Source organism: Aptenodytes patagonicus, chromosome 1 (assembly GCF_965638725.1).
Source record: "Aptenodytes patagonicus chromosome 1, bAptPat1.pri.cur, whole genome shotgun sequence".
In the NCBI taxonomy this organism is placed as follows: domain Eukaryota; kingdom Metazoa; phylum Chordata; class Aves; order Sphenisciformes; family Spheniscidae; genus Aptenodytes; species Aptenodytes patagonicus.
In genome coordinates, this window is record NC_134949.1 from 166,930,997 (window position 1) to 166,949,615 (window position 18,619).

General features: G+C 38.6%; 1 protein-coding gene across 1 annotated transcript in view; it reads right to left on the reverse strand.

The window, feature by feature from the left end:
- Positions 1 to 18,619, reverse strand: part of UBAC2 (UBA domain containing 2) — a 110,374-nt gene that overhangs the window by 29,472 nt on the left and 62,283 nt on the right. Inside the window, exons 5-6 of the mRNA XM_076361690.1 lie at positions 9,679 to 9,802; positions 7,159 to 7,206 (exon numbers count right to left, since the gene is read on the reverse strand). Coding sequence (XP_076217805.1) covers positions 7,159 to 7,206; positions 9,679 to 9,802 — 172 coding nt within the window. The remainder of the gene's footprint in view (positions 1 to 7,158; positions 7,207 to 9,678; positions 9,803 to 18,619) is intronic.

Consider the following 18,619-nt stretch of genomic DNA (forward strand, 5'->3'; position numbering starts at 1 on the left):
GGTCGAGGGAAGTGATCCTTCCTTCTGTTCAGCATCAGCGAGGCTGCACCTGGAGTACTGTGTCCAGTCCTTAACTCCCTGGCACAGGAAAGACATGGACTGGCTAGAGCAAGTCCAGCGCAGGGCCATGGAGATGATCAAGGGACTGGAGCATCTTTCACATGAGGAGAGACTGAGAGAAGTAGGACTGTTTGGCCTCAAAAAGAGAAGGCTCAGGGGCATTTTATCAAAGTATATAAATGCCTGAAGGGAGGGAACAAAGAGGAGGCAGCCAGGCTTTCCTCAGTGGTGTCCAGTGACAGGACCAGAGGCAATGGGCACAAACTGAAACACAGAAGGTTCCCTCTGAACATCAGGAAACACTTTTTCACTGTGAGGGTGACTGAGCACTGGCACAGGTTACCCAGGGAGGTTGTGGTGTCTCCATCCTTGGAGATATCCAAAAGCCACCTGGTCATGGTCCTGAGCAACCAGCTCTGGGTGGCCCTGCTTGAGCAGGGGGGTTGGACCAGATGTCAACCTCAGTGATTCTGTGAACTGTCTTAGTACTTGGTCTTTGGTGGGGAGTTCTATCAGCAAAGGAGAATCACACCAGTTACACATAAAATACATGTTTTTATCTAGGAAAGTACTTAAGCATAGGCAGAATTTTTAATAAGTGAGTAGTTTCACTGATATTAGCAATGCTACTGATACATACATTGTAAAACCAATGTCAAATATTCAGAAATCACAACTCAAGTTCCAAAAAGTCACTAGCAAGATTGTCTTAAAATTATAAGTTTTTTTTTTTTTTTTTTTAAAAAAAAACAACAAACCCAAAACCAAACCAAAACAAACCCACAAAACTTTCCTTCATGATTTCTAAGCCTTTGGGACATTCTTTTGGATTTTGAAGTGGTAGTTTGTACAAGGATTAAAAGCTTATTTTACTACTATGAAAGCTGACATTCCCAAACAATCTCTTGACTCCTTGAGCTGGGACTTCAAGAAACACTGACAAGAAAAAGAAGAAAAAAAAAGAAAAGAAATCAGAAGTGTCGGTAACACTTTCTGCATCTTTACAAACTTTCCTGAAAAAGAGCTGGAGTTATCCATATAATCCAAAAAAGACCCTGTAGTACCAGTGCTTTAATTTTGAATACCAGGTCTTGAAATTTTACCCTGGTCAATATTTTTTTTTCCACATCTTTTATACAGTAAAAACCTTTTGTTGCAGTTTTTAGAACATAATCCTCAGTAATGTGCAATATGATCTAGCTGTAGAATAAAGACCTCTATAGCGCTTTGTTACCTGGGTAGGTGTAAAGGACCTTTGCTGACAGGTAAAACAGGACACATGCAAGTGCCCTAGTGTGGTGCTCAAGCCTGAGCTAGAAAACCCAGCTCATGAGGTAGGCAGAGCTAGCACAGCTCTATACAGAGCAGCCCAGTATATCTCCAGAGCAACACCCATGGGGTGTTTAATAGGATTTCTTGATGGTGTGGTCAATGACACTGGGTAATCAGCTGAAAATGACGTTTTGGCCCACTGCACCACTGGCACATACAACCAGGCACACTGATTTCAAACACAAAGGCTCAAATACCAGTTGCAATTAAAGACAAGACACCAGCAGGAAACCTTTAAATAATCTATGTTCTCAGATTTATTTAAATTTTCTTAGTTATTTATTCTAAAAATTATGTTTCTTGCTACTGAAAATAACAAAAATATGTTCCCCTGTGATCATCCAACGTTTCCACAAAACTAAAGACTTAAATTAAAAAAAAAAAAAAAAAAAAAAAAAATCAATGAGAAGGCTACAATATACTTATAAAACTATTTAAAGTTTAAAAGATACTGTTAGGAATACCCCCCTTTTGTGCCGATTTTTCAAGTCAGAAGTGCACTGTGAAGTAGTCTGTTACCAGGCATTTGGGTGAAAATAAGCTCAAGATGAAAAAATAGCAATAAGAGTTTTTTTAAATTGCTATTAATGTTATTGTGAGTGCACTAAATTTTACTTCACACAATAACAATATTCAAAACAGTAACACATTATTTTATTATTTCTTAATATTGTTTTATTTAAATTTCATACTTGTAATAAGTTTTGCCTTCACTATAGCTTTTCATAATTCCAAATTTAAAAGAATAAATTAAAAATGTGATTTCAGTTATTGCAAATAATTAACTTTTATCTACCCTGAACTCCAATTCAAATATTGCTTGGCTATAGATGAACAGCATAAAAAACAATTAATACATAGCTTTCACATATTTTTTTTAAATTATCCAAACTCAATCCTATTAGACTGACTCTCTTCTGTGTCACCAAAGCACTACCACAAGACATTTAACTAGATGTAAGTAGACTTACCTGAATCACCATTTATAGTTACACAATTACAAAGAATTCAAGGAATATCATATTTTGACATTGACTAAAGATCTACATAAGACTAAATGTGGATGACCGGAGGATGTCCAGACTAACTGGAGGATGAAGGAGGACGCATGGCAGGACATGAATATGGAGGTAACTGCATATGACATTATCAGGCTCTGATCAAAGATTCTCTTCAAGAAAGTCAGCACATATTTAATACTAACTTTAAGTATGGAGAAGGGATGAAATTTTAAGTGTGACTACTGCACTGTGGGGTAATACAAATGCTTCTGCATTCCCTTCAAAACATTTCTTAAAACAACAAGAAGAATTCAGTAAGGATTGTTCAAAATCACTTAAGAAAGATGTGGAAGAGGAAGAACAACAGCAAGAAAATCAATGATTCTTAGGTCTGATCAGATATTAACTACATAATGTTATTTTTAAGACAAGAACAACAAAAATGGAAGTCTGGTTTAAATATTTTGCTCCCCAGCCCAATCATGTCTTATCCTATAAATGCTGATCCTGAAGGACAGGAATTCACTATAGAAAAATACCTCAGCTGAACGACTAACAAACAGAAAAGATGAATGAAGTTCTTAACAAACAGAACTCAAAACAATACAAAATATGCTTGGGAGCATTTAACAACAGATATCTGTAGTCTGTGTAAAACCAGATAGCAACTTCAAAATTATGAATAAGAACTAAAGCACTCAAAAATCAGAACTGAAATTAAAACCAAGCACTCAACACTGTCTGAACTTTCTATCTTAACGTTAAGACTTGAAAGTGCATGCTCTAAATTACAAATTCTCTACAGTTTTCCAATATCTAAAGTATAAAAAGCGCAACTTTTCATACAACCTGAGAAAAGTAAATAGCGGTATAGCACAGAAACAATGCAGAAGGCTGTTGCATTTGGCTTAGTGAAATCTGCAAAGTAAACAGGGTTTTAGAAACTTCAGCATTTGTAAGGTTAAGACAATTTCAATTTCCTAAGGTTTGAACTGAACTCTACACAAATTCAAGGCAGCTCACAGAAGCCTTGGGGTATTCCAAATTTTGAACTTTATGCAATGCAGGTCACCTTGCAAACAAATGAACAAATGACACTAGGTAAGAAGAAAGAGGCTACAACATTAAAATCACAGAAAAGGCCTGAAACATACCTTTCCCCTAGGAAATACAGCCCTAGCTACACGGTTAGCAGAAACCCTGGCATGTGATCTGTATGATGATATCATCATACTAATGAGTGGTGGGAACTGCATGTCCCAGTGGGCATATCTCATCTGCTGGTACCAACCTGAGCTTACTTCGTGAAGCAGGTATGCTGTAGCTATGATTGAGTGAGCCTTGACATGCCCCTCAAATTTCAATCCTGCAAGAGTATAGCAATGAGAAACGTAAGCTGAGAACCCAAGAGATTTTAAAGGGGGGGGGAGGGAGAGAAGATGGATTGATATGTATGCATCCAATGAAACATTCAAGTGGATACCATTTTCTAAGGAGTTTTGACTGTTTTAAAGAAAAAAATAGTAGGGAAATTGTTTCTGTCCTTCACTAAACTGAGTGATATGCATTATATGGAAGCATATCACTATGCTATCCATAAACAACTACTGAAAGAATTTCTGGCTTAAAGTCAAATGGAAGTAGGTTGTATGACTTTCATGATATACCTGCATCTCTAATATGAAGTTTCCTAATTTTATGACATAATAAAATGCCCTATCATAAGAAACAAATCTGGACTGTATGTACCAAGTATGGTATATTCCTGGCAAAACAAATCACAAGAAACTAAATTAGTCTCATAAATTATAAGAATGACAACATTACAGATCACTGATTAAATCAGATTTGTGAATTTGTTTACAGTCTACTTCTTAAATTTTCCCTTTTTTGTAAACAAGCATCATGTATTTAAACAGCATGTTTTACACAACATACCAGCAACTGAAATTACCAGGCCCATACTGACATACCGAAAGAATGATAACTGAGAAGTACTCCAGTTTCCTCTGGAGAGTAAAGAAGCTGCCTTTAAGAGTGAATTCCTATGTTGATTCAAAATTAGAGATCTAGGAAGATATACCTTATGGCAAAGACAGACACAGCAGACCTTTTGTATTCCAGTAACAAAACACGTGCTGTAATCTCCATAACTGAGAACAATCCAGCGTCAAACTACAAATTGTCTAAAATTCCCTGTCACCAGGCAAATTACATCAATGCCTACCTGCATACATTGACTCATACACACACTCAAACCCATTTCTGTAATGATGGCATCACTCAAAACCACTGAAAACAAGAACTCAAGGCTGTACAGTTCCCAGTTGCTCTACACCCTGCTTGGAATTCACAGGGAAGTCTAACAGCATTAGCAAGGACAAACACAGAAATCAATCTCCAGTGCCACATCTTTTACCTGGAAAGTAAGATCCCATTTAGTCTAAGAGTGTTCATTACATGTTAAAATATAAATTGTGAGAATTTAAATAAACCCAAACCGGGAACATGGTGAAGAGAAAGTGGAAACTGACAACAATTCAGAAATCGTGCCGGCACCATCCATTTTAATAGTCCACATAAGCAGAAGTGCAACAAAAGCTAAATTGCAGAACAGCATCATATACAGTCATATGAGTATCTAAGTGATCTTTAGAGCTAAAAATACAGACAGTGAAGTGTCTAACAGGCAATGAACTAGTGACTAAATATTGCACCTAGCTGACTTGGTATTCATGCATTTCCTCAGCCTTTTTGTACAAATACATGAAAATTTAATTCAACAAAGATATAGCATGTTAGAAAATGTCAAGAGCAGTAAGAATTACAAAAATATATAGGTTGTCGGAATGACTTAACATTGATTTGACAACATACGTATTTCTGTAATTGTACATATACATATGTTATCAAGTACCTATCTACACTTGTAGTGCTAAAAGGTGCCTTTATAGTGTTTCATATCCCTCTTCAGATTATTTAATATACTGTGAAACTTTACTCCTTTATCAAGTTTTCTCAAAAGATGCCAAATTATCATTTCTAACAGAGGAGAAGACGAGACTTCTTATTCATAGAAGTGTGACAGATATGCTGTGCAAAAAACGGCTAAAATTCATAACATGAACTTCTTTCCAAATTGTAGCACTTACTACAAAACGGTAGACTGCAGCTCTCCGCTTGCTGCAGGAAAAATTGAGACTGAAAACACATCATCATTGATGATGACTTAATTCATGCTGACTGAAGCAATATGAAAACTTCAAATGATTTTTTTAAGCTTTCCCGTGACACAGAGAAAGCTCAATTTATTCCTGTGGACTTATACCTATGTAAAACATACTGTCAACCTGCAATTAAAAAAAAAGTCATTTATGAAAAAGAATCCTAAGAAAATTGCATTATACAGCTGAATAAAACTGTACATTAAAAGGGAATTAAAATAAGAACCGCATAATATATTATGAAAAAAAAAATATTTGAGCCGTTCTTTGTAAGTCTATATAACCAAGTATACATACAGTTCCTGCCACCAGGAAAGAGGGAGTTAAAACGCCTCTCCTCTCCTCTCTCCTCTCCCCAGTGAACACCTGTTCAAAAGGAAGGGCTATTAAAAGAGCCAGAAGAGTAACAGGAAGGGCAGTGCGTTTGGAGGAAGTCACAGATCCTTAGGTGGGCACAGAGGCTTGGGCTGATCTCCAGGAGACAGAAATTCTGGTTTGTTAGTTGCACTGTTTTCATCGATATTTATGGTCAGACCAAATTGCTGAGCAGACTTCACTATTTACTGCTCCGTCACTCCTGTTAGTTACCCTGGGAGCTCACAGAATATTTTCTGGAATTTGCAGACTATTTCCACTGTTCTGTGGAATAGTCTGTGCAAATGGTCAGAGACCAAACTACTGAGTTATAGCAGCAATACGTGAAGTGTTCACAGGCATTTCACTCTGAGTTCTGCAAATTCAAATTAGTAGGTTCTAAATAGCAAGGGCACAATTTAAGTTCTTAAGATTGCATCAACTTAATAACAAGCTTCTTTGGAAGAGGTGGCACTTTCACTGTTTGAAAAGCAGACAGTATTTTGGGCCAAGAAATCCGAGTCTGAGCTCCTAATTTCTAAGTTTGCAAAATTTTAAAAGAAGCTTATCCGTATCTAACAATCTGGAAGATTTAGTACAATCTGTTTTAGCACTAAGGGCCTTAGTATTAAGAACAAGAGTCGGAAAGGAAAAAGACAGACCACACCGACTTTATCTGACTGGCGTGAAGAAAGTGATTTTGCACCCTCACTGCTGTTATCATAGTGAGAAACGGCTATACTACAGATGTCCTAGGAGAACAGCAAAACATGAAAAATCCTCACAGCAAACTTTTTAAAAGCTGCTTTTTGGAATAAAAACTTGAGGCTTGCTGAAAACTGCAAAAAAAAAAAAACAATAGGGAAAACATTTCTACCATTTCCTCAATAGTCTCATTTATAGTTATGGGTCTAAAGCTATATCCATGGCAGTAAAATTAATTTCAGGGGGTCAGAGAGCATGGCACCCTGCAAATATTAACCAGCTTTTTCACTGTCTGTCAGTTTATCACCAGCCAGCCAGTGCTTTACAACTTTGGAAGTTAAAGACGAAAACTTTCTACTTACTGTCACAAATAAAAACATTACTCAGTAATTTTTGTTCTTTTTGAGTCCAAATATACTGCACTGATTGTATACATAACAGTGTTTTAAGCAACACATGATTTTTAAACCAGTAAGACTTACCAATCCACTTAAGGCTAAAATCCAGATGTAGGAACCAGAGGTTAAGAGCTAGAAGACAAGAGCAGTGATTTAAAATTTTAATTTTACAAAGCTGTTGTTGTCTGAACTACTATGCTGCAATATTATATAGGCTATGTACTAATCATGACAGTGGGAGAAGTCAAGACATTTATCTCTGTGAACGTTCAGTTTAACATTAAAAAAAGATGTATTCCAGAAGTAGCAGAAGTGGAAAAAACACAGGGATCCAACAATTGTTCTCCTTCTACAGAACAATACATTTTATTTTCATATAGCATACTAAGTATTAACAGGATGTCAGTTATAGGCTGCACAGAAAAACAAGTCTGAAAGATAGACTGAAGCAAAGGAAATGACTCAGCAGCAACAGGAGAAGAGTTCCAAGCGGGGCAGCCAATGCAAGTGAAGCTCTCAGACATGCAGTCACGGAGAGACTAAGCACGAGCATCAAAATTAAAGAAATAAAGTTCTCACCCAGTGGCATATTTGTTGACATGAAATCACAGAAATAGGTCGGAGTGAATTTTTTAAAAAATCCTGATAAGCCAACAGGACAGCCCATCATTTCTAGTGAAGTATATGATTAATCACCTGGAGAAGGTTATTACCAACTGGAAAAATGAGCTGAAAATTAGACTGATACTGGTTACTAAAATAAGTTCTGCACGATGCTGCCTGAATCATGAGAACACCTTCCCTCTAGACTTCTGGCTACGGAAAGAGTGACTTTAGATAAGGGCAGAGTTTACAAATGAGGAGAAGGCAAACAATTTTTCCCTCAGCCTCTGTGTGACGGCAGCAACCGTTCTGCACGCAGCAGGGAAAGATCCAGCAAAGATACAGTAATTAGTAACAGCAGTGATCTTATCGGAGGTGGTGTGTGTATGAAAGCAAAAGGCAAAGGACACGATGGAAAAGAGCTCAGACAGTATCATGACTTTCCCAAAGACTGGAATAATAGTGGTATTGATGGGTTCGGAAGAGAGGAAACAAGATTTCTGAAAGATCAAGAAAATAAGGTGCTGGAGCAGAAATTGAAAGAATCCAAAGGCTGAAGAGCAAAAGGGATGAATGAAATGTTCATGTGGAGCACAAGTCAATGTTCTGAAACTGACCATTCATTCTAAAATACTCTCTACCACACTTCACATAACTATGGTGCTTTCCGTTGCTAGTGCTAGAGCTATTTTTGAGTCCCTGGAATATATAAAAATGAGTATAATTTCTCATAAATTTGCACATCTCCTGTTTCATAATTCAGGTTGTGACATGAGTGTCCATTCATTTCTAGGCTGCTGGGTTTTTTTGTTGTTGTTTCTTTGAACAACTACTGCCTTTCTGTACCAAGTACCTATATTTTTCCACACATATTTAACACTGTCCTGGTTTCGGCTGGGATAGAGTTAATTTTCTTCTTAGTATCTGGTACAGTGCTGTGTTTTGGATTTAGTAGGAGAATAATGTTGATAACACACCGATGTTTTAGTTGTTGCTAAGTAGTGCTTACACTAGTCAAGGACTTCTCAGCTTCTCATGCCCTGCCAGTGAGAAGCTGGGAGGGGGCACAGCCAGGACAGCTGACCCGAACCGGCCAAAGGGATATTCCATACCATATGGCATCATACTCAGCATATAAACTGGGGAAAGCTGGCTGGGGGAGGCGTGACCACTGCTCGGGAACTGGCTGGGCATCGGTCGGCAGGTCGTGAGCAATTGCATTGTGCATCACTTATTTTGTATATTCTTTTATCATTATTATTATTATTTTCCCTTCCTTTTCTGTCCTATTAAACTGTCTTTATCTCAACCCACGAATTTTACTTTTTTTTTTTCCCCAATTCTCTCCCCCATCCCACTGGGGTGGGGTGGGAGTGAGCGAACGGCTGTGTGGTGTTTAGCTGCCTGCCGGGTTAAACCACAACAAACATAATACTACATGATATCGCTGTGCTCTACGTTACACTATTTTAAATCACCTGTCATGTGGTAATGCTTGATATACAAATAATATCAATTTATATAAAAGTGGAATTCAGCCAAAACCTTTATTATTTATCAACAGTCTTATCATAGAAAAATAGCATATTCTATAGCTTTGTTTGAGCTCTAACAGACAAGGGGAAAATAAACAAAATCAAGAATAGAAGCAAATTAGAAAGGTGAAAGATACATATGCCTTAGCATCAGGTTCTATTTTCATCTAGTTCATTCTGTTGACCAAAAAAAAAAAATTGTAGAATTGTCGATTATATTTTCCTGTGCAAGACAATCAAGACAGAAGACCGCGGAAGAAGAGATCACTTGCCCACCACTTCAGCATGTAAAAATGCTTACTAGCAACACATATTTTTCAATATTTTAGTTGATGGGACAGTCACTAGCTAAACATATATGGAATCATACGTGTGGAAGCATCAAAATTCAGAGATGAACATACAGAAATACTAACTACTACATTAGTAATTCATTAAAAGATGAGCAAGCAAGTACATACCGTACCTGTAAACCCAGTATGTAGACCAGTGTCTTGTTTGTGATAGAAAAGTGGCCTAATACTTGTGTCACCTGCACTCTTGGAATGGAGGAATAAAATGGTACAAACAGCGCAAACACAGGACCCAAGCTGCAAAAAGAAAGATACAGATGGTTAGTAAGAATGATACTAGCGACAGTAGTGTAAAACAATCAAAAGTAATTAATCCTAAGTACATAACAATCAAAATGTAATACCACCTTGCAAACAAAGGTCTTCCTTGGGAACCCACGGTAACTTGCGGCATTCAGGATAACGGATTCATTAGCAAATAAGAACAGGTGACAAAAAGAATCTTATTTCCTAATGTTTAGGACTAGAGGCAGCAGAGAAGGCAACATATTTAGTCTAGTAGCAGACTGTTTCTATAAATACAGCACACAAAGAACAGCAGTAGTCTCCTGCATCAGAACAAAACCTCTTTGATTCAAATGGACAAATAGTAAGGATTATACCTTTCCCAAAAGGTTATGGAAACCACTTCACTTATGAAGTTAAGCTCCTATTATTTACCCAGGCTTAAGGTGTTAGAGGATTGCCAATAGACTGCAGGAATATTGACAGTTTGATTTAACTTCCCCTTGCCAGTGACTTCCACGGCCCTACAAATAACTAACTTTCTTTAGGGTCCTCACCTTAATCACAGCACAAGATGTCTATTAAAGTTTCTAAACCCTCATTAGAAGCAGTTTCATAGAATTTAAGACTCAAGCACCTTTTACAATGACCAGATACCTAGATTGAACTTGTGAACATAAACTAGTGCATTTCATCCATATACACAGATACAAAGCCTGTGTTCCTCACGAGGAAACACCCAGAAAAGTAAACCATGTATTAAAGACAACAGGAGAGGCCACAGCAGAACCAATGCCAAAAGCATGGATATGGGAGATCCTAGAAGAAAAAGACTTCCTAGGATGGAGAAGGGGAAGAAAAAAAGGTCACTTTGAGTAGACACGACCTGCTCCACTGGCGGAGCTGCGGTGGCAGTGACCTCCAGGCAGCAAGCTGCAGGCAGCAGGCAGCGGGAGGCTATCAGCAAAGCGCACGTCTCCCCCAGCTGAATCCTCGCCCGTGGTTCTGTACTGTCTTGTGTCCGACAGGCGCGGGATGCTGCACGGGGTAATTTTTCACTGCTCACCAGCTTATCAAAACTTTCAAGAGTTGCAGTTTCCACAGGCCTTTACATGAAAGGGATCTTCTTATACTCAGCGGGCATTCTGCAAACAGCACAAACCAGGACCTAAATAACTTGAAGTGTTCACTCAAAAATACATTTCCCTTCCAGAGGAACTACTGATAGGAGTAATACTATGTGAAATGATGGTCTGAATAGCAAAACTTACATTTCCTGAGTAACTGCCAAATGCAACACCCACAGCTATGAAAAAAAACCCCTTAAAATATTATTTTTACTCATTTAATGGGCTGTGGCTTAAGAGCATTTCGTTATCATTTTGTTTGTTATATTTGAAGTTCAGCTTGCTGAAAAGCTTCCTCTCTGAGGACTTAACTACAGTTTAATTGTAGAAACATTTTTAGTACCATCCGTTAAACACACAGTCAGATGCTCTTGAATATATAGAGAATGCTAACTCAGGAACTACTGAAAAATGTTCAATTTTGCATATAATCCTTCTTACATAAACAAAAAACACCTGTATAAACACACACAACACATTCTTAAAATAAATTCAAATTATTTCAGTTGTAGGAGTCGATAGGCACAGCTATAAGAGTGCCACATACCAAAATAATTCTTCATCAGAAGTGCTTCCACTGTAGACAATATTCACTGAAGTAAATCAGGTTTTATAAGTGAAGAGAGAAGAAAAACAAAGAAACAAGATCTTTTCCCTTCTTAGAAAAGTAATTTTAAATTATTTCTTTCTACTCTTACCAAGTGACCTGAGGGAGTACCAAAATTGTGGCACGCTTTTCAGGTTTTATTCCTCCTGTGATAAACAGTGACTCAGACACAGAGATTTCACACGCAAGAGTGCACTCAATCATAAAATGGGAAAGTACAAAAAGGAATTTCCCATGACTGCAAGTGCGTTTCAAAAAGAGATTAGAGAATGTTGAAAGGTTCCTTAAATGTTAATATTCACCATTAACGTCAACAGAGACCATAGAAAGCACCACCTCAGTCCGGGGTAGTGATCCATGTAATTCAAAGTCCAGTGTCTGACACTGCTCAGTATCTGACCATCTAGAGGAGCTAGAGGAAACCTAGTGCTTGACCTTTTATCTTAAAACAGTTAAGTTTGTAGGCACCACAGATGTATGCCTCCAAAGACATCAGTTTTTGTTTTTTAGACAGAGTTCACATCTACTATAAATAGGTATTACACAAATATCCATTCAGGTATCTTTTTTTTAAAATGTCAAAACTAGTGCCCTTCAAAATATCTTGTGAAACTCATTTGTACAGGTAACTCCACCATGTGAAAATTTATTCTGATAAATTTTAAACTTTCACCCTCAACTTTCATTATATAATTCTGTACTTTTACTTTGAAAATTTCAGTTAATCTTTTCTGTTGCCTTCAGAATTTTTTATACATTACTCATGCCTTGTTTTAGAATATCTATATGGAGATGCTGCTTATCTACAGTGGATCTGTCAGAGAAGTTATCTATGTAACAATACTAGAATATGACTGACATAGTAAAGGATGGTAAAGGGTATGACAACAAGCATAATATGACAGCAAAAGGATGCCTCAGGAAAATGTGGACCCACTGCCTGGTGGAAAAAGGGACCTAGCGACAAAGGACATGAAAAAAGCCAAGGTACTTGATGCCTTTTTTGCCTCAGTTTTCACTGGTTAGTTTTGCCCTCAGGCCTCTCAGGTCTCTCGGCCTCCTGAGGGACTGGAGCAACACCTGCTGTAAAGGAGGACGGTTAGGAAGCTCTTGAGCCCAACTGGCCATACAGGAGTCAACAGGACCAGATGGGATGTACCTCAGGGCGCTGAGGGAGATGGCCAATGTTACTATCACTGAAACATCGTGGTGATCAGGGCAGGTTCCTGATGACTGGAAAAATGCAAATGTCACACCCATCTTCAAGGAGGGCAAGAAGAGGATTCAGGTAGCTACAAGCCTCACCTCTGTCACTGGGAAAGTTGCAGAGCAAATCTCTAGAAGCCACTGCCAGCCACATGACGGACAAGGCGATTGCTAATATCCCATATGGAGTCACCAAGGGTGACTCTGGCACTGTGGACAAGGAAGGGGAAAGCAACGAATGTTGTACACTCTGACTTTAGGATGGCCTTTGACTCAGTCTCCTCTTGTGTCCTTGAAGAAAAACTGGGGAGATATGGACTGGATAAGCAGATCTGAGGGAAACTGGCTGCACTGCTGGATTCAAAGGGTTCTGACCAGCAGTACAAAGTCCAAGTGGCAGCCAGTTACTAGCAGCTTCCCTCAGGGATCCACACTGGGGCCAATGCTATTTACGGTCTTTATTAACGACCTGGATGATGGGACAGAGTGCACTCTCAGCAAGGTGGTGAATGACATCAAATTGGAGGGAGCAGTCAATATTTTGGAGAGCAGGGCCACATTCAGATATTCCTTGATGGGCTGGAGAAATGGGCTGACAGGAACCTTATGGACTTCAACAAAAGCAACTGTGGAGTCTTCCACCTGGGTTGGAATAACCCTGTGCAATGGTATAGACTGGTGAGAAAACAGATTTGCAGACCAGGAGCTGGAAAATCCTTTGAATGTTAATCAGCAGTTCACCCTTGCAGGAAAGGTCAATTGCATACAGGGCTGCATTATCAAGCGTGTAGTCACCAGGCCAAGAGAACTGATTGCTCAGCACTTCTGAGCCTGAACCTGAATCATTGTGTCCACTTTTGGGCTCCTCACTTTGAGAAAGGCATTGATATACTGGAGCAAGTCCAGCTGGGGGTAATGATGGTCCAGTACCGTACCAGGTTGCCCAGAGCTAGAATGTCCATCCTCAGAGATACAGCATGGACACACAGCCCTAAGTAACCTCTTCTTGTTGGACATGCTTGAAACCCAGAGTTGAACAAGATGACTGCCAGAGGTCCTGTCAAACCTACGCTACTCTATTATTCTGTGGATAATCAAAGCCTTGTTCCTGAAGCTCATAATCACTAGAGGGATTTCTGTTCCTGTAATTCACTAGACAGGTACTGTCCTGGTTTCGGCAGGGATAGAGTTAATTTTCTTCCTAGTAGCTGGTACAGTGCTGTGTTTTGGATTTAGGAGGAGAACAAAGTTGATAACACACTGATGTTTTAGTTGTTGCTAGGTAGTGCTTACACTAGCCAAGGACTTCTCAGCTTCCCATGCTCTACTGACTGAGAAGGCTGGAGGTGCACAAGAAGCTGGGAGGGGGCACAGCCAAACTGGCCAAAGGGACATTCCATACCGTGTGACGTCATGCTCAGTATATGAACTGGGGGGAGTCGGCCGGGGGGGCCGCTGCTTGGGGACTGGCTGGGCATCGGTCAGCGGGTGGTGAGCAATTGTACTGTGCATCACTTGCTTTGTGTATTATTATTATTGTTATTATTATTATTTCAATTATTAAACTGTTTTTATCTCAACCCATGAGTTTTTCTCACTTGTGCTCTTCCAATTCTCTCCCCCATCCCAGCGGGTGGGGGGGAGTGAGCGAGCGGCTGTGTGGTGCTCAGGTGCCAACTGAGGTTAAACCACGACAGGTACAAACATCCATCCATGTACTGTAAATAAAAGGACTGGTTCTTAACTCTTTTAGTTATGTTAATTAATTGTTTGGTAACATATAGTCAGATTCAACATCTACAAGTGGAAAACATACTCTTATTGAAGGACTACTTCAATTCTCTCTCTTCCTTCACTTCCCTCTTTGCCTCTTATTTTTGTTTTTCCCCTCATGCCGTTTAATCTCCTTTCCTCTACTTTCTCTCCTTTTCCAGAGACCTTCGTCCCGGCCCTTTGTTCATTATACTATGAGAATATCAGGAACATCCTTTAAAGTGCCATGATTAACTTCTATTAGAAACTTGAGACGTCTGTGTGCAAAGAAGGGCCATAGACACAAATACAAGCTGACACTAAACTGAGTTTATGCCCACTTCATGTTTAGGACATTAATTTCAGTCATGTGGGTTAGAAAATAAAATTTTCAAACAAAACAGAAAACTCTAAGACCTGAAAGATTAAATTCTAGAGTTTGAACACTATATGGACACCATGTCCATCCCAAAGGTGTACTGTAATACCAGGCTCTACAGCAATTATATCCTCATTTCAAGAGCATGTTAAATTTCAACATTTGCAGTGAAAAAGAAACACAGCAGATCAGATGGGAACATTCTACATCGTATGAAGAGAGGAGACTGGTTTTGCACAGAGAAAAAAAAACCTTGAAGAAACAATAACCTTGAAAAAAATAAACCAGAGATGTAGAAACCACTGGCAGAGAAGAAAGAATCAGGGGCGAGTATTTCTCATATGAGAAACACGCTACTTAAAGTTTAAAAGGGTGAATATTAAATGCAGGTTAAAATAAAACATTTTAATATTAGTAAATATATGCACAAAATACTGAAAAAATGGTTGTAAAATGTATGAACAAATGGGTAGAAAGCTAAATGTTACTTCTGCAAAAATATCCGCTGTTGTCAATGGAAGTTCTGTGGGATTAAACTTGCAGAAATAACCTGTTATTTTATTCAGGATGACTCACTACACTTACTAACTGCGGTCCTGTATTTTTCTTCATTTAAGTTCTTCATAAAACTATCAACCCGACAAATTCATAACCACGTATTTTTCTGGGGACTAAAAATATCAGTTATTAAAGCAGCTGCAGATAATACAGAATATGTAAACAGTGTGCTTGTAATTCAAGTTACTAAGTTACTTCAGTGCTCTGTGTTCCTACACGCTGTCTAGACACTGCCATATTACACTTAAGGTGCCAGCCTTCATTCTGAAAATGTTAAATGTTCTCAATAACACTCCTTAAAATTAGGTAACTCCCTGGAATATGACCACCCTTGATAGCTGGGATCCTCTGCCTGATGGAGCCAAGCACTCAAAGGAACCATCTATTGCACCCAACCCTTTTGCTACACATGAGCAGGACACCCTAGTGCCTGAGGCCTCTCAATACCAGCAAAACTATTAGGGTACGTTACCCAATACTCATATATCTAACTGCCAATATTTCACAGGAATGCAGGAAGAAAGCGGGAAAAAAAAACCCAAGACAAAACTTGAAGTTGTGCATCTTGAGGGGGAAAAGAAAGGTTCCTCCCGTCCACGGATATCTCAGCAGAATTACTGCAACTTTGGGTTCATTAAAATATAAGACCAACCAAGCAACCAACCGAACACTTTACAATCCCGCCATGAAGACAAGTCAGACACCTACCTCTCCTAAAAAAAGCTTTTTTTTTTAATGCCAAGACTATCCAACAATTTATTCCATAAACTGCTCAGCTCCATTGTAAACCAGTTTCAAGTTTCTTTCCCTTCCCATTGGTGAGCTAATCCAGACCTTTCCTCTTCTTCTTGGAAGAATCCTTCTTCCAATTTCAGTTTTAACTTCTTCATCATTAATAAGATACTAACACATGTAATCATTGTTCTTTAGCTTTTTCTGAACAGATCAATTAATCCTATCTCCCCTCAACCTCTGTTGGGCAAAGCTGACTTATGGTACCTGACCATTTCTATTCTACCAGCCTGCTGCAATATACAACATAAAATTTCTTCAGTTAGGCATTCACAATATACTGCCCTCAGGCAAGCAATTACTGCAGACCATCAAAGAATTATTCAGCTTATAGCACTATAAAGATAATTATTTTTTTTTAAATGAAGGTCCCTGTCCTTTATTTAATATATGATTAGCATGCTGCCATTCATGTGAAGGCCAAATTATGGAGATACAGATGAAACTGATGGAGCGGTATAGGAATGGCTGGCCAAATCCTGTGCCACAAATGAGTACGGTATCACAGGGACAACTATTTATCCTTAACTGATAAGTTATTAATGTCAACTAGGTGTTACAGAGTTAGTTACCCATGCTTACCCACTGACAGTTGCTGCTCTGCATCAGATGTCTGCAGCAAGTGATTGATGGTGACAGCTTATCAGGTAGCTTTGATTTCATGACTGATCATTTTAACCAAACCAGAATTTGAGTTCAGCAAGAGAGAGGAGCTTGCACCTTTCTAAAAGGCAGGGGCTCCCAGTGAATCCCATACTCAGCTAAATCTGGCACAGAAACTGGAGCTAGGCAGAAGACACATGAAGGCACAAGGAAACATTGAAGGAATTTAGTTGGCGGAGTATTTTGTTGAGGAGGTACAGTTCAACAGCTGTATTGAAATTGTTAGCGTCCCAAGTTCATCTGAGATTGGGTGCTTAATTTCTTCTTCTTCATCTAGATTAACATAACACATTTTATTTGGCCTCTGCAGAGTTACCATGAATCACTGGTGAGTCATCATTTACTGTTCCTCTAACTCAAGTCACTTGAGAAATCACGTTGACGAAAAAAGACAGGATTCAGCTACAGATTAGTTCTAGACACCTGACCTGTCTCCTAGAAAACAAAAGGAGTTAGTTTTGGAAGGAAAGGCAGTTTTGCAGTTAAGAAACAGGCTAGCTGATTTCATTTTCTGGTTGATCCATAAACACCCTGTGTAATTCAGAAGTAATTTCTTACCTTGGGTAGTAGTTCTCTAGATAGGGAATTGTAAAGCTAAATCCAGTACCATTTGTAAACTGCTCAAATAGAGTAGGGACTAAGTAAGCAGACAGAAAATAAATCATCACAGGCATCATAACCTACTGGTCAAAATATTAACTGCACTGCTTTGATGTCACCATCTCTGAAAGTAACAAATTAGTATATTAATTTACATGTTACTCTCCTTGCATGCCAAAAGCAAAACAGTAAGCTTTTGCACACAAATGGTGAAACCAAACATATAACTTTTTGATACATGCCATGTCTTGGTTTAAATGTTCAAATCGTGGGACAATCAAACAGATATTGGACAAACAGCAGCTGTATAAGAACAGAAAACAAATAGCTAGAAGGATAAATAGCAAGTGAAAGAACGCAACCTGCATCATTTAGCTCAAGCAATTAACATCACATCAGGCTAGGCTGGATTGGTAGCTAATACATCAGCGTGACTCAAAAGGTACAATCTAGTAATGTATCTTAATCAAAGGAAGGCAATATTTTATCAGATCAGAGCAGGAAACACATATTGGCACTATTTTATAATGGTAAAACTATTTTGAAATAAACATTTTGTTTAATATGAAGCTGCGGTACTAATGTCAGTCCTTGAGCAAAGACTACTACATGCCTGTAGTATCTCAAAATTTCCCATTTCTACTACATATTTTTGCTGCTAGACAGAGAACCACATTGCAGTGTTACTTTGTGTACATATGAAGTAAGTTCCCTGTGCAATTTCCCTTTAAACAGTCTTTAATTCTCATTACTTCATTTAAAGAGATTCTACTCTGTGATGAAGCTGAATAATTGAAAAATAATTCAAAAACAAGAAAGGAAAAAATCCAGAATAAGACCAGTAAGTCCTCTCAAAGACTTTCTGAATCTGGTGTTAGAAGATAAATGCCCCATAAAAACTGAGGAGCTGAAAGCCCTAGACTGACCCCTTCAGCTCCCTGGCATCTAGGGGGAATCAAGTCATGTCTGCACTGGAAATTCAGCACCAAAAAAAAAACAACCCAAAACCAAAAACGTACAGTGCCAACTAAATGTTCCAACTGGGCACAAAAGTAACTCACAAGGCTCTATTTCATTCTGCCATAGCAAGAACGTTTCCCGTAAGACAAGGTACATTTAGTAAAGTTTAACTTTGTCATTAGATC